The sequence below is a fragment of the Desmodus rotundus genome, chromosome 9 (assembly GCF_022682495.2).
Source record: "Desmodus rotundus isolate HL8 chromosome 9, HLdesRot8A.1, whole genome shotgun sequence".
Classification (NCBI taxonomy): Eukaryota; Metazoa; Chordata; class Mammalia; order Chiroptera; family Phyllostomidae; genus Desmodus; species Desmodus rotundus.
Window position 1 is genome coordinate 27,509,734 of NC_071395.1, and position 13,667 is coordinate 27,523,400.

The following is a 13,667-nucleotide window of genomic DNA, read 5'->3' on the forward strand; positions in this document are numbered from 1 at the left end:
TGGAGACAACATTTTATGCCACTGTGCTGTCTAAAATCCACGTGGATAAAAATTTTTAAACCACGTATATTATATTATCCCTCATGATTTGTGTCTCTTGAATGTTCAGTTTTGAAATTTTGCCATCTTTGAGTTGTTTGTCTCCTTGCTTATTTGATTTTCTTTTTTTATTATAAGATGCACTAGGCAAACCACTTATAAAACTGCCCTAATAGAATAGTTCCCAAAAGTATGAAGATAATGGCAAATCGATATTTTTGTTCTAACTGATAGGAAAGCACGTAAATTTTCACAAATGATCTATTGCACAAAGAGATAAGACACCCAAGCTGAGAACACAGACAGTCATATAATTGCAGGTAGAATGTTTGGATAATTCGACCCTGTCTAGGTAACCTTTACTCAAGAGGTTATGTACTATGTGGGCACATAATTTTGCAATTTCCAGGGCTTAAAAGTTAAGCCCTTCCCCGGCTTACCGCAATGCCAGGGGCATTTTCAATACTGTGTTTTGCTAGTGCCGTGTCTGGAGCTGAGCGACAAAGAGAAACCTCCCACAGAAGGAGCCAGTCACAGACCCTGACAGAGAATCGGAGTTAAAACCTCATTCGCATATTCTCCAAAGCCTACCAGCGGGGATGGGTTTTGTGAATATACAAATAATTAGGATATATCCATGGTATACTGAATATATATTTGTGAATGATTATGTCACAGATATGTAACATTGTCCTGTATAGAGGTTCAGAATAGGCCTCCCCAAAATGTACTACTTTGGCATGTAAATTATTTTGAGTTGAAGCCAATTCAAACTCTATGTGTTCATGAGAAACTTTTAGCCCTCCCTGAAAACATTTCCATTAGGGGCTTTGCCTATAATAAGAGTGGTCACCAAAAATAACATTTTATGACCAATCCATAGAGCATGGCAAACTTCTAATTACTGAATATCTGCTCTTCCTATTGTCCTGAAATGATCTGCCTCCCCTCTGAAGGCCCAAGGCACCTCACCTCGTTCTCAGCTCAGAACGTCATCAAAATCCCTCATTTGCCTTTTCTCTCTCTGGATCTCTCCCATGTGTGGGGTTTCCATGCATACGCATGTCATTAAATTTGGTCATTTTCTCTTGTTACTGCGGTGTTGCATGACCATTTGACAATGAGACAAGCTGAGGGAGTCTTGGGGGTAAAGGGACATTGTTTCCTCGCTGCAGTGGGTGCTGTGAGCAGGACGTCGAACCAGCTGGGCACTGCTGCTGGAGTGGAAAGACCCCTAGCATTAGCCGGCCTGAGAGGGAATTCTTGCCAAGTCAGACTCCGGATCTCTCCCTGCAGAATTCGGTGGAAGCAGACTGGTGAGTCTCCCCTGCCCCCCTACTCTTCTTGATTTAGATTAGAAGGAGAAAATATTTATTTATAAAACTAGTTTCTTGGGCTTAGCAACTTTTGGTTATTTGTTATGGGTACTCATGGGTTTTGTTAACTCTGTGATTCCCTCTCTGTCTGCTGTCTCTTCTTTCATCTTGTTATGTGTCCTGAGAGTTTGGCCTTATGACCAGTGAGAATATTTTCTCTTTTGCCTTCATCATCCGGATGGAGCACGTACCAGGATGCACCTTGCTCTCTGTCTGCCTGGGCCAAGTTCTCAAAGGAGTTTCCTGTGTCTATCCGTTTCTTCTCAGAGATAATGAACACAGGACCTTCTGTTCTTGTTTGCCACCTATCAGAGGGTACGTATGCATATGCATCTTGCAGGCATCCCGGTGGGGTGTAGACCTAAGCTTAAGGAATCTAAACAGCCCATTCAAAAGGTGGGAAAACATATGCTTTTCCTGTGTTTGGAATGACTCTTTCTAACTCTGGGAGTGAACTTTTATCTCAGGAGGGTTGCGCCTTTTAGCGCTCTCTTGTGGGGATGCCTCTGGCTTCCGTAGTTAAGTCATAAAAAGGCTTATTGGTCTGAGTCACTATTAAGATTCTACTCATTAAGGCCAGATGATGCATCCTTTGAACTGGAAAAATTTCTAAATTGAAAATAAAGAAAAGAAGAAAGAAAGAGAAAGAAAGAGAGAAAGAGAGAAAGAAAAAGGAAGAAAGAAAGAAAGAAAGAAAGAAAGAAAGAAAGAAAGAAAGAAAGAAAGAAAGAAAGAAAGAAAGAAAGAAAGAAAAGCAAGCTTTGTTAGAGTGGCTAGCCATTAAGATTCCTTTAAAAAAATGGAAGGACAAAAATGAGAAGAAAAATCAAAGTCCACTCAGACCCCTTCTTATTTTCCTTCAAACATTTGGAGATATTGTAAAAGGTCAGGACATCAGAAGTATAATTGTCTTGCACTTAAGGAGAAAAAGGGGAAAAGAAAATAGAATGGTGAAATCTTACTAAAAGACAACCTAAATTTTCATGTCCTAAGAACTGAGCTTGGTAATTGTCAGGTTCAAAGTCCCACAACACGACCAGCAGAAATATGGGCTGAACCCCATTTATGGCTAGTGTACCACTACAGTGTTACCAGTCCTCAAGGAAACTATAATGGTTATTACGAGCAATGCTCCAGTTAGACTCGATCACTAAAAGTTCACTCAAAAGCAAGGGCTTCCAAATCAAATGTAATAGAATGATACACCTTGTTTTAAATATTGATGAGGGTGAAACAAGAAGAGTCACAGTACTCATCCCAGCAGGGTGAAAATATCTAGATGGTTATTTAAAAAACAGGGGCAGGTAGATAAATAAAAGGGACATTTATGCGGTTAAAACAAAAATTTTAACAGCACTACTGAAGGCTGTATGAGCCAAAATGGCCCCCTGTGGGTCTGCCAACATTGAAGGGCCCCAAGTCTGCTCTGCTTACACTGGCTTGGAGAAATTCAAAAAGCTGGAAGGGAAGGCAGAGCTTACAATGAGAAAACTGACCAGCAAGCTCTTAGGTCAGTGGTTAGGCCAGTTTATTAAATTAAAGATTGACCAAAATCTATGTCCCTTGGCTTGAAGCCTGAACTCTGGCTGGACAGCCAGAGCCTTTTTGTTTGTTTGTTCATTTTTACCCACAAGAGTGGTAAAATGGTCAGGCAATAAGAAAGAAAGAAAAATGTCCAAAACTCCTTGATATGGGCATTCCAATGAACTGAGGTACCAAAACCCATTGGTGAAGAACTGACTCAGGCTATAATTTGATTTGAAACATATATAAACATGTGAAGATTGATAAAATTATAAAAATTGGAATGTTTATACAAGCTTTATGTTAAGATGTTATGTTGCCTTTTCCTGAATGTTTTATAGGAATGGATATTATGTCTGGCCAAGAACAATTTTTTACCCAGAGTTGTAAAACCGAAACCCGTTGGCAAAATGGAGGCTATAGATAGAAACGTAAGAGTTGGTGGAATTAAGGTAAAAGTCTATGGGCAAAGTCGTATATTTGGAACAGGCTTTGTATGAAGTGGCCAAGGCTCTTTCACCTGATTTACCTGACTGTATTGTACATGTCTCACTGGGGAGTGCTCCCTACCTAATATTGTAAAGCAGGAGGCATATAAATCCATCCTTTATGGATTTATTAATTAGATATACTGAAGAAAATAATTTTTATAGCTTTATGGAAAGATTTGTTGCAAAAGCCTAAAGAAAAATTAAGCAAATAAGAGGAACCTAAAGTAAAACTGTGTACCCAGAGGGAAGGAAGGTTGAGTGGAACTGGACAAGCAGGTCAGGGTATGACATCATTTGGGAAATTCAGAGGACTTGTCTTTATCTTTCAAGTTTTTGCAAAACCAGAAATGCAGCTCTAAAAGACATTTAAAACCTATCTTTACCATCCCCAATTCCTGAGACTGAAGGAGAAAAAAGGAGAATAAAGAAGTATTTTTAGAAAGTACAAACAACTGTGGAAGCACTCTTACCCAAAATATACATCTTCCATAATATTGTCTTCTCCATAAACAGTAAGAAAAAGCTTTAGCCAACTAAGCAAGTAACATTAACTTATTCCATCTGCCAGAAACACAGTTTGGATCCGACTCTTCTTGCATTTAAATCCTTGAAATGTCTTAGTGTGCCTCCATACAAGATTAGTTTCAATTTATAACACTGAATTACCAAGAAACTACATGTAAAATATACTTAGGAAGGGTTAGTGGCTATATACTTATAAAACCACCCTGGTAAACTCTTAAGCTGAAATAGGAATGCATGCAATTCCTGACTTTGGTCAGCAGATGGTGTTGTTAACACACAATCGCGCAGATTCTCCAGTTTATAATTTAATATAAAAATTCTAGTAATTTCTCAAAAAGTGTCAAATGAACACATACGTGGCCTTTGTGCTTTATTGAATTTATATGCGGTTATCAATCATTTCTTCTTATGGAGCTGTTTTCTGGTGGGGTTTTTTTTTGTCATTTTTATTGACTACTATTTCTGTTTTGAAACTGCTTCATCTGTTACTAAAAATCTTGCACTAGGAAAAGACATCTTTACGCCCAAGATTTCATTCCAACTGCATTTGGATTCAAACTTGTATACAGAGAGAGGTAGAATAAAGGCTTAGGAGACTTTGCCAGGTGGGTCCATTAGTGTCTGCTAGCCAGGTCAGGGGCACTAGAAAACCACAGTATTTGGAAGGATGGCCTCTAATTCTGTGAAAACGGTTTCCTAATTCTATGTTGGGGGTTTTACTCTATGATAAAATGTCACTCCTCAGTTCATAAATGCACATAGCTGGCTCTGCCAGTATTCTTGGTTTGCCAATTATATGCTTTGTGAGGCAACACATAGCAACACAAACATTTAAATTGCCCCCACGTGTTTACAACCTCAACTGCTGTATTTAATGCAGAGCCCACAGAAGGAACATGGTTATTGGTGAAACCTGGATATACCCCAAGGACTCCTGTTACTGAAATCACAAATGGAGCAGACTGAGAAATCAAAAGTCTATGCTGAAGAAGGTGGGTAAAGAGTAAAGTCCTCAGAACGGTCACGGTTTTCATTTCCAAAGGCTAGAAATTAGCAAAGGGAAAGGGGGACTTTTTCTTTAATTTGGGAAATTTGCTTTTCGATATTTACTTGAATATAACCCAAGTAATATAGTTTTGGTTATTTGGGAATAATTTATATGAGGACATCAAAAATAGTTTTAAAATATTACTATATAACTGGAATCATTTTGTAGTTGTTTTATTGGGGTGGTGGTTGTATTTTTTTGAAGGGGGTTTCTTTTTATCAAGTACCTACCAGTTTTATTTTTAAAATACAGCAAGATTTATTTGATGTTCCTCAAAATGTTTCTGTAAAGATCAGTATTCAATGCAAGGGCCATTTGCCGTAATTCCATGGTGTATACTGCAGTCAGGAAAATAAGACGTTTCCTGATTTTTAGGCGGATGGGCTGTTTACTAAACCAATCCTAATCTTCCTCCCAGGAATACATCATCTTGTTTCTTCGCTATTTATCTCAAATAACGTTTTTAAAAGTTCTTTTAAAAGCCTAGCAAATAACTGAGGATATTCCAGTACAGCCAAAGCAATTGTCAAAATGTAGATCTATATTAAAGGAGGTAATTTTTGACAGATGAAGTTGAGACATGTGTATTTTTACGGGAAATGCTTGCAACTAGTTGTGGGCCAGTTGCTGGTTCCCACATTACTCTTCCCTTCCTAATAGCTTCAGTCCCTGTAGTAGGGAGACAGCCACATGCCCAGAGACCGAGTTGTCCTTCTACCAGTCATTTCTCTGTATGTGTTTGTAACAATGCACAAAAGACCATTATTAAACTTATTTTGCTAATGGCTAATAACAATAACTTTTCTGATTTTTGCCTTGAAACTATGTCAGTTATACTATATATGTGTATATAGTATACATATATAGTATACATATGCTATACATATACTATATGAGGATACATATATATAGTATATATAGATTATACTATATATACACCTATGTATATGTATATGTGTATATATATATATATATATATCCTAATTTGATGTTAAAAACCTAAATGAGGCTACTCTAAAGTTTAGTCAAAATTCAAACTGCTCAGAGTTCCTTAGAAAATATTCATATATGTATTATTATATACCATGACTTAAGCTTAGCTAACTGATTAGAGACTTATGAAGTATTAATAATGATTCAGTGATGAGTAACACTTGAAACCTATTAGTAGCATACTAATGCTGATCAGTTGACAAAAATAATACTCGCTGAATTAAAGCAAGTGATATAAAAGTTAATTCAACCTAATTATAAGCATTTGTGAGACCATTAAGAACTTATTTCTTAAATGAAAATGTTAGTGTTTCAAAAAATTAATATTTTATCATTCACCACATTACAACTAAGTTTACCGAATGACAAAAGTAGCTAGTACTGAGGGCTTACCATACGTGGTCCAGGTAACGTGCCACGTCATTCTCAGGTGTTATTAAACACTCACAACGAGCTCATGTGGCAGGGACTATTGCTCCCATGGGACAGGCAGGAACAAAGTATTAGAAAGTTTAAGAAACTTGGCTAAAGTCCCACAGATCACGAGAGGTGAGGCCTGGACCAGAAACCAGGTCTTTCCATCCCTAAGGCCATCTCATCCTCTCAACCATATTGAAGCTTTCTCTCAGACGAAGAAATCTGTACATCTTCTACAGAAAAATCAAATCAAATTAAACCAAAAGAGAATTTTCAGTATGTTATATGTTGCCATGAAATGTTTAGGGTCACGTTTACTGAGTTCTTATCAATCAATATCAATAAGTACGATTTGATTGGTTACTGATAAGCTTGAAAGGATGCATTCACTTTCTAAAGAAGTAGAAAATAGATTGCTTAACTAATGCAACTTTAAACATTCTAACTAAACAACCCACTGAAGTAAAATAGTTGGGTATGAAAGCATATGAATCTATGGGCGCTTCATTCAACCATACAATACGCCCCCATAGGACACAGACTGTTTCAGCTCCACTTAGGGCTCTCAGAAGAATCAGTCTGGTTTTATTCATGGCATCCAAGGGACTTTGCGATTCTTTGGAGAGAAAGAGTATTCTAAAAATTAGAGCTACTTTGTTAAAGATTATGTGCTGTAAGCAACCTGTTGGAGGTGGGTTGATTTAGAAATAGGGAGGAACAACATGTAAATACTATGATGGCACTTGTACATTTGCATTAACAAGAAGCATTGTAGAAGTAGCTTCACTCCAATACTTCAAGGCTTTAATTCCCCTTAGACCCATGCAGTCATCACTGCTACCTCTTGATTCCTGAATAGACCATGCAACTCAAGACGAAATTTATGCATTGTAACTAAAAAGACTAACCTGTTTAAATTTATGAGAATTGCCTTTTTTACAGAGAGTATTAAAGTTTCCTAAGTCATTACTTTTTAAATTTATTTTATGGACAACATCTTTAGGACTCTTGGAAAGAATAAAGCTCTGCCTTTCAAAGAAACCACTGCCATCTCCCACTGACCGAAAGAAGTTTGACCATGACTTTGCCATCTCCACTTCCTTTCATGGGGTACATAATATTGTTCGGAACCGGAGCAAAATTCGCAAGGCGATGTGGTTGGCGGTGGTCTTGAGCTCAGTCTCCCTGGTGGTTTGGCAGATCTACAGTCGCTTGGTCAACTACTTCTCGTGGCCGACCACAACGTCTATAGCGGTTCAGTATGTGGAAAAGATAGAGTTCCCAGCTGTGACATTTTGTAATTTGAACAGGTAAAAATCACTCTTTTAATAATAAGTCTCTGTAACTTTGGTAGGACATCCTTTCTTGGACAACTGAAATTGAGTTTTATTATGCATTATTTAACATGGGAAACAATCTAAGTTCTTAAATTGTACTTAAACACATAAATTTAGGGAGCAAAAAAAAGCTTATTGATTTTTTCTTTCATTTAGTTTTCTTCTTTTCTTTCTTCCTTTCTTCCTTCCATATTTACACCTTATGCATTGCAAAAGAAACCTGTCTTTAAATAGATGTAAATGTCTCGATTCTTGCACTTTAAAAGTTTAATTAGTAAAAAAGAGAGAAGCATGCAATCACAGTGCATGTATGTATGGTGATTGTACAATTCTCTAAAGGTATTCTGAGGGCACAGCAGACAACTGTCTCCTTCTGGGGGGTCATGAAGTCTGACTATTGAAGGATGACTGGGCACCTTCTAGGTGGAGACGAGGAATAACTTGAAGAGAGAACTACTATGCAAAAGTTTAGACACACAAAATGCTCTGATGTGTATATGGCGAGATATGTAATGAAATAGCGGCAGGGCTCTCTTCATGGATGTATAATCTGTTCAGTCACACATGGCCAAGACAGTTGGCTTAATACTGTGTTGTCACTGTCTTAGGTCCTTGACTACAACTTCTTCCAGAAAACTGCAATTTCCCAACCATGTACCAAGTCTGCTGTGGAAAAAGCATCTCCCCAGGAGGCCTTCCAGGCAACACCCTGCAACTGGCCAAGGGGAAGCCTAAAAGATCACACATAAAATTTTCACCTGGCAGGGGGTGTGGAGGTGGGGTAAGGGTGGGGATTCCTTAAGATTCACCCACTCCCTATCAGCTGTTTGGCCATGGACAAATCACTTACCTTCTTAGCTTCAATTTTTTGTATGTATAAAATGATAATATATTATCTAGTTCACATGTTTGCTGTTACATTAGATGAGGTAACATGTATCACTTGGTCTCATTCCTGAAGCATTCTTTGGACAGGTGCTCAATATAAAGTAGATATTATAGCAAGTTTTACAAGAATTCAAGACATGTACCAAGGTCCCCAAAAGTAAAAACAAATCAAGCCCCTCCAAAAGATTTTCAATACTATTGCCTCATACTGTTTTAAATTGCACGTGTTCTAACAAAAGTAAAGATTGGTGCAGGTATCTAAGAATTAATCAAGGTTTCCCTGAGTCAGGCTACAATTTAATTATGCCTCTGTTTAGAGGCCTGAGGTTGTTACACACCAGCATGCATTATATGCTAAGCTTTGTAATGGGTGAAAGGTAAAAACTCTCTCATAAATGGTAGAATAAATCTTGTGAATGCAGGTTCTTTCTTAAGAATAGAGGATCTAGAAATTCGCTTAAAATTCTTTGTTCATGGGTACCCTCAGGCACATGCCCATCCCAGTGTGAAGACCATTGTTCTGAAGGGCATTGCCTTAGAATGCACAGAGAGCAAGCAAGGTTTGATTAACAAAGCAATTTGCTTAAGTTACCATCCAGGGACTGGAAAGACTGTTTACAGGCCCCTGTATCACACTCCTTGTGCTGATATGTCTTGACAGCAGGAATAGATCCCCGAGATGAGGAAATTTTGCCAGAGACTTCACATTATTAGGAAGTGTTTCCGTTTTGCCATGGTACCAAGGGCCTCGCCAGTGTGCATGAAACTCAGAGTGGACCATTTGTAAATAGCCCCCTACTCTATAAGACAAGATTATTTTCAGTAACAATCACGAAAATAAACAAATGATAATGACCTCTATGTATTAATTCCAATAAAAATGATAAGAATTAATAAATATAAAACAAAAATGCCAATGCAAAACAAAATTGAAAGAAAAAGTTTAACACTTGGAGCGATTTTCAAATGTCTGTGTCAAAAATTTCCACTAAAATATCTTTACCATGAAGTTCAACATACGTTTCCATTATATGTGCTAAAAACACTCCTGAAACCTGTTTTCTTCTACTACTATCAGAGAAAATGACTGGATGTAGCGAGTACTGATTTTATTTTACCCATTATTTTAAAACAAGTAACTCAAGTTCTGTTTCTTCATCTTTACATAAACACTGTACTTCTTTGTCTATTATAAATCTGCATTTAAATGCAAAAGTGTATTAAAAGACTTTTAAAAAAAGACAAAATCATGACTCTCAGACAAATATAAAATAAATGGGTCAAAGTTTTTATTGGTTAGTGAGAGAACTATAAGATGTTAAAATCAGTTCATAGGAAAGTGCAAACAGCAGACCTTCTTTCACATTCCCCTCTCCATAAAAGTATTTTAAAAATATAAATTTCTTGTTAATACATGCTAGACTTAGATTTGTTTTAGTGGGGCTCAATGAAGGACTGAGTTAGGCATCAATAGGTCTTAATATTCATTTGGGTCACATAATTTGGGGAAGTGTAGTTAGAGACATTAATATACATAAAAAAAGACTGCTTTACTAATTGGTTATCAGTTATTAAGTTGTTCAAATAAATCAATGTACTTTTATTATTATTTTCTGTTACTAACTTCTTACCAGTATGTTAAATAAAGCAAACTATAACTAAGAAAGATTTCTAAAAGAATATTCTTGGAAGAAGTTTGAAGTTTGAATTGAAGTTGAAAATAAACTCAGAAGCAAAACATTTTGGTTTTATACTGAACAATACACCTCACAAAAATTTTCACTTCCTTTGTTCCAAATATTGTTAGATTTTATTTATTAAGTTGAAATCATCTACTTAAATTACCATGATGGACTCAACTATTATTAGTGTAATAAAAAACATTTTTAAAGATATTTTTAAATGCACCCCCCCTTTAACCTTTTTATTTATCGTATTCATACCTCCTACACATGTAGTAATTCCTTTATTTCTCTACATAATCATCTTGAAAAGAATCGAGTGAATGTTGTGTGAGCAGTGTTGACTCAGTCTGTGTGGGATTCCAAGGTCACAGGACTTTGGAACAGACCCTGTGAGTCAATGAGAGGGAGAAAGCCAAAGTAGACTAAAGGTCCATTGCTCAATTTGTGGCTAGCACTGTTCTTCACACCAACATCTGTTGCTAATGTAGACTCTTAACTCCTCAAAAAATCACTAGGAACACTTCTGAAAAGCAAAGCAAAGTTGTCAGATATACTGTAGTCAGGTAGAATTCCCCCCGGATGGAGGCTTGAGAGCCTCAATAAAAAAAGGCAAAGTCAGAGGAAGTTATTTATAAGGTTCTAGAACCTGGGCTGGTGGTTTTCAGACAGGCCTTGCAAAACCCAAACCTGGTTAGCTAAAGTGTTATGTTAGAGACTGCTTGTAACAGTAGTTTGTCTTTTTTAATCTCTGAAAGACTGTATGATATTTGTTTGGGGTTCCCCCCCCCCATTTTTGGTTTGGTTTTGTGTATGCCCTACCTTTCCTGAGAAAGGATCTAATGTGCCTTGTCTGAGAAAGAAAAAATTACATAAAAGATAATATAGAAGAAAGTGAAAATAAAGTATAAAATCTGGGACAGGAGTGAGGTTATACACTAGCCACATGGCCCTGTACACTTATTACGAGTGGGCAACACATTTCATTCCATGCCTTCTAGCAGTCAATTTGAAGAAAGTTCATTCAGTTTCAAGATTTTTAGCACCAAAACACTAATCACATTTTGAAAGGAATATAGGGCATGAAATTAAAGAACCATACATAAGACAAGGCAGAAATTGCTCAGCAAAACAGGAGAATTACAAATTACTTATAGTAGTTAGAGCACATAGATTACTTCTGCTTTGACTGTCAGGAAAACACTTTGCAATAATGAAGTACTTATTTAATGAATGTTTACCTAACATTCAATACCTTTCAGGTGCTCTTCTCAATGGCTTAGGAAAGATAACTTACTCATGAAAATAACCCCCTGAGCTAGGTGATACTAGCATATACTGACTTTAGAAAGGTCACAGTGAGTTGAAGTTTGCCAATGTCACACCGTTGAGTGGCTATAACAATCATGGCTCCATCACAGAAACAGAATCAGTATGAGTGACATAAAACAAGGGTAGTATTATAGGGATTAAGGCCCCCTGAATCACAGGGGCTGGGCCTGAAGTCAGCAAGGTCAGCAGCCAGAAAGAAAGATAAATATGAAAGACATGGATATAAGCTGGAAATGTGGGTTCCTCCTTTTCCCTACCACCCACCTGGATGGTGACCTACCAGATAAGCTGGCACATTTTCCAGGTTGCACTGTCATTGACCCAGCATTTGAAGAAACCAAAGGAAGGAACTGAACAGGAGCTGAAGGAAATGTCATCCTGGCTGTTGTCCCATGTCACAAGTTTAGTGAGTGTGAGTGACCATAGCTTCTGGCCAACAATGAGCTTCAGACTGTAATCACACAGATCCAAGGAAGGGGGTGTTGGGAAATACAGCTCCAGCATAGCCATGCAAACCCAGTACGAAGCCACCACGATGACAAAGGACATCTGGCTTCAAAGTCTGTATTCCTAACAACTACACATGTCTGCCTCTCCTTTCATATTAGGTCTTGAATACCCATCAAGATGATCCATATCAAGATCTGGAAGGTATTCTAGGTAAATGAAACTATATGTGCAAATACAAGGTAAATTGCAGGATGTGACAAAGACCTCTTAGGACTGCAATTTTGTTTGACTGTATTGTGAATGAAGGAAAGTATAGGAGAGAAGCTGGAGAAGCTGAGAGGGGCCAGATGTTTCGTCTCTGTCCTCTAGATAATAACAAGTTTTCATTATTCTAAATATTGTCTTCATTTCTACTGACAGGTTCCAAACTGATGCTGTGACCAAGTTTGGTTCTATTTTCATCTTATGGAATATTGTATCCAAAGTCCTCCATTTCCAGGAAATCAGTGCCAATTCCACTGGTTTCAAAGAGGCTATTGATTTTCTCGAAAGTCAACAAAACTTCAGCATTACAGAGTTTGTCAAGAAAAATGGCTTTTATCTCAACAATAGCACTTTGTTGGCTTGTGACTTCTTTGGAAAGCCGTGTAGCTCCCAGGTAATGATTTGTTTCTTTGAATATCATCAATATAACAAGCTAGTTTATTATACTGTTTCACAATGACATAAAGTTTGTTCCCATGGGTAATCTAAATTTTCTAAAAAATTACTTTTCATTAGGTCAGCCTTATGAGATCAGGGGATGTGGAATATATATATGACATATTTTCTTTTTCAAATAATTAGATAAGAAAAGATAGAGAATAGAAATCTTTGGTTACCTTTCTTGCAGGATCATACTATCAAAAGAAAAACAAATTTAGCATAAGAGGATATTTTAATTTTTCCCATTTATCACCAAAATAATATATTCTAAGATAGCATTTTTATTATCACCAAGCAATGAACATTCTGTTTTTATGCTTGTGGTATTGCACTAGAGGTTATAGAAAATGAGAAGGCCCCAGCATTTGACTATAAAAATTATATGTATTTCTCGAATCACTCACAACATCTTGTTCTTCTTTGTGTCACTAATCTACATTTAAGATAAAATGATTGACATACCTGGAATCTGTTAGCAAAAGGAGATGCAGGCAATTCAACACCTTACTTCCCATATGGGCAATTCCGAGTTGTGTGTTGTTAGGGGATTCACAGCTTCATGGTCTGGGACACAATTCCTTGTCTTTGTGTAGGCTTCCTTAGCCCACAGTAAACAGAAAAGCAGTGCCTGAGGGACTTCTGACAGAGGTGAAGCCCTGCTCTGAACTCAACTTAGAGAAGAAGCTCTCCTGTATTGCTTTTTCTTTACAAATATATTTAAATTTATCACCAAGGAACTTTGTATGAGACATGACCTTTTTCAGTTACAAATTGTAGAAACCCATCTCTGACAAGTTGAGGAGTAAAAGGAATGAATTGAGTTAGTTAAGTGGGAGCTAGCTCTCAGAGTGGAACTGGCT

General features: G+C 37.1%; 1 protein-coding gene across 8 annotated transcripts in view; it reads left to right on the top strand.

The window, feature by feature from the left end:
• The first annotated feature begins 485 nt into the window (after positions 1–485).
• The window catches only part of ASIC5 (acid sensing ion channel subunit family member 5), a 28,898-nt gene continuing 15,716 nt past the window's right edge, over positions 486–13,667 (top strand). For 6 of the 8 annotated variants that reach the window (XM_045202540.3, XM_045202541.3, XM_045202539.2 and 3 more), the window contains exons 1-4: positions 498–1,355; positions 4,836–4,947; positions 7,417–7,723; positions 12,523–12,760. In XM_045202540.3, the coding sequence (XP_045058475.2) occupies positions 4,908–4,947; positions 7,417–7,723; positions 12,523–12,760 (585 nt within the window). In that variant the 5' untranslated portion in view covers positions 498–1,355; positions 4,836–4,907. Of the gene's footprint in view, positions 1,356–4,835; positions 4,948–7,416; positions 7,724–12,522; positions 12,761–13,667 lie in introns of all 8 variants that reach the window. The other 2 variants (XM_045202537.2, XM_045202536.2) reach the window with 2 other exon arrangements.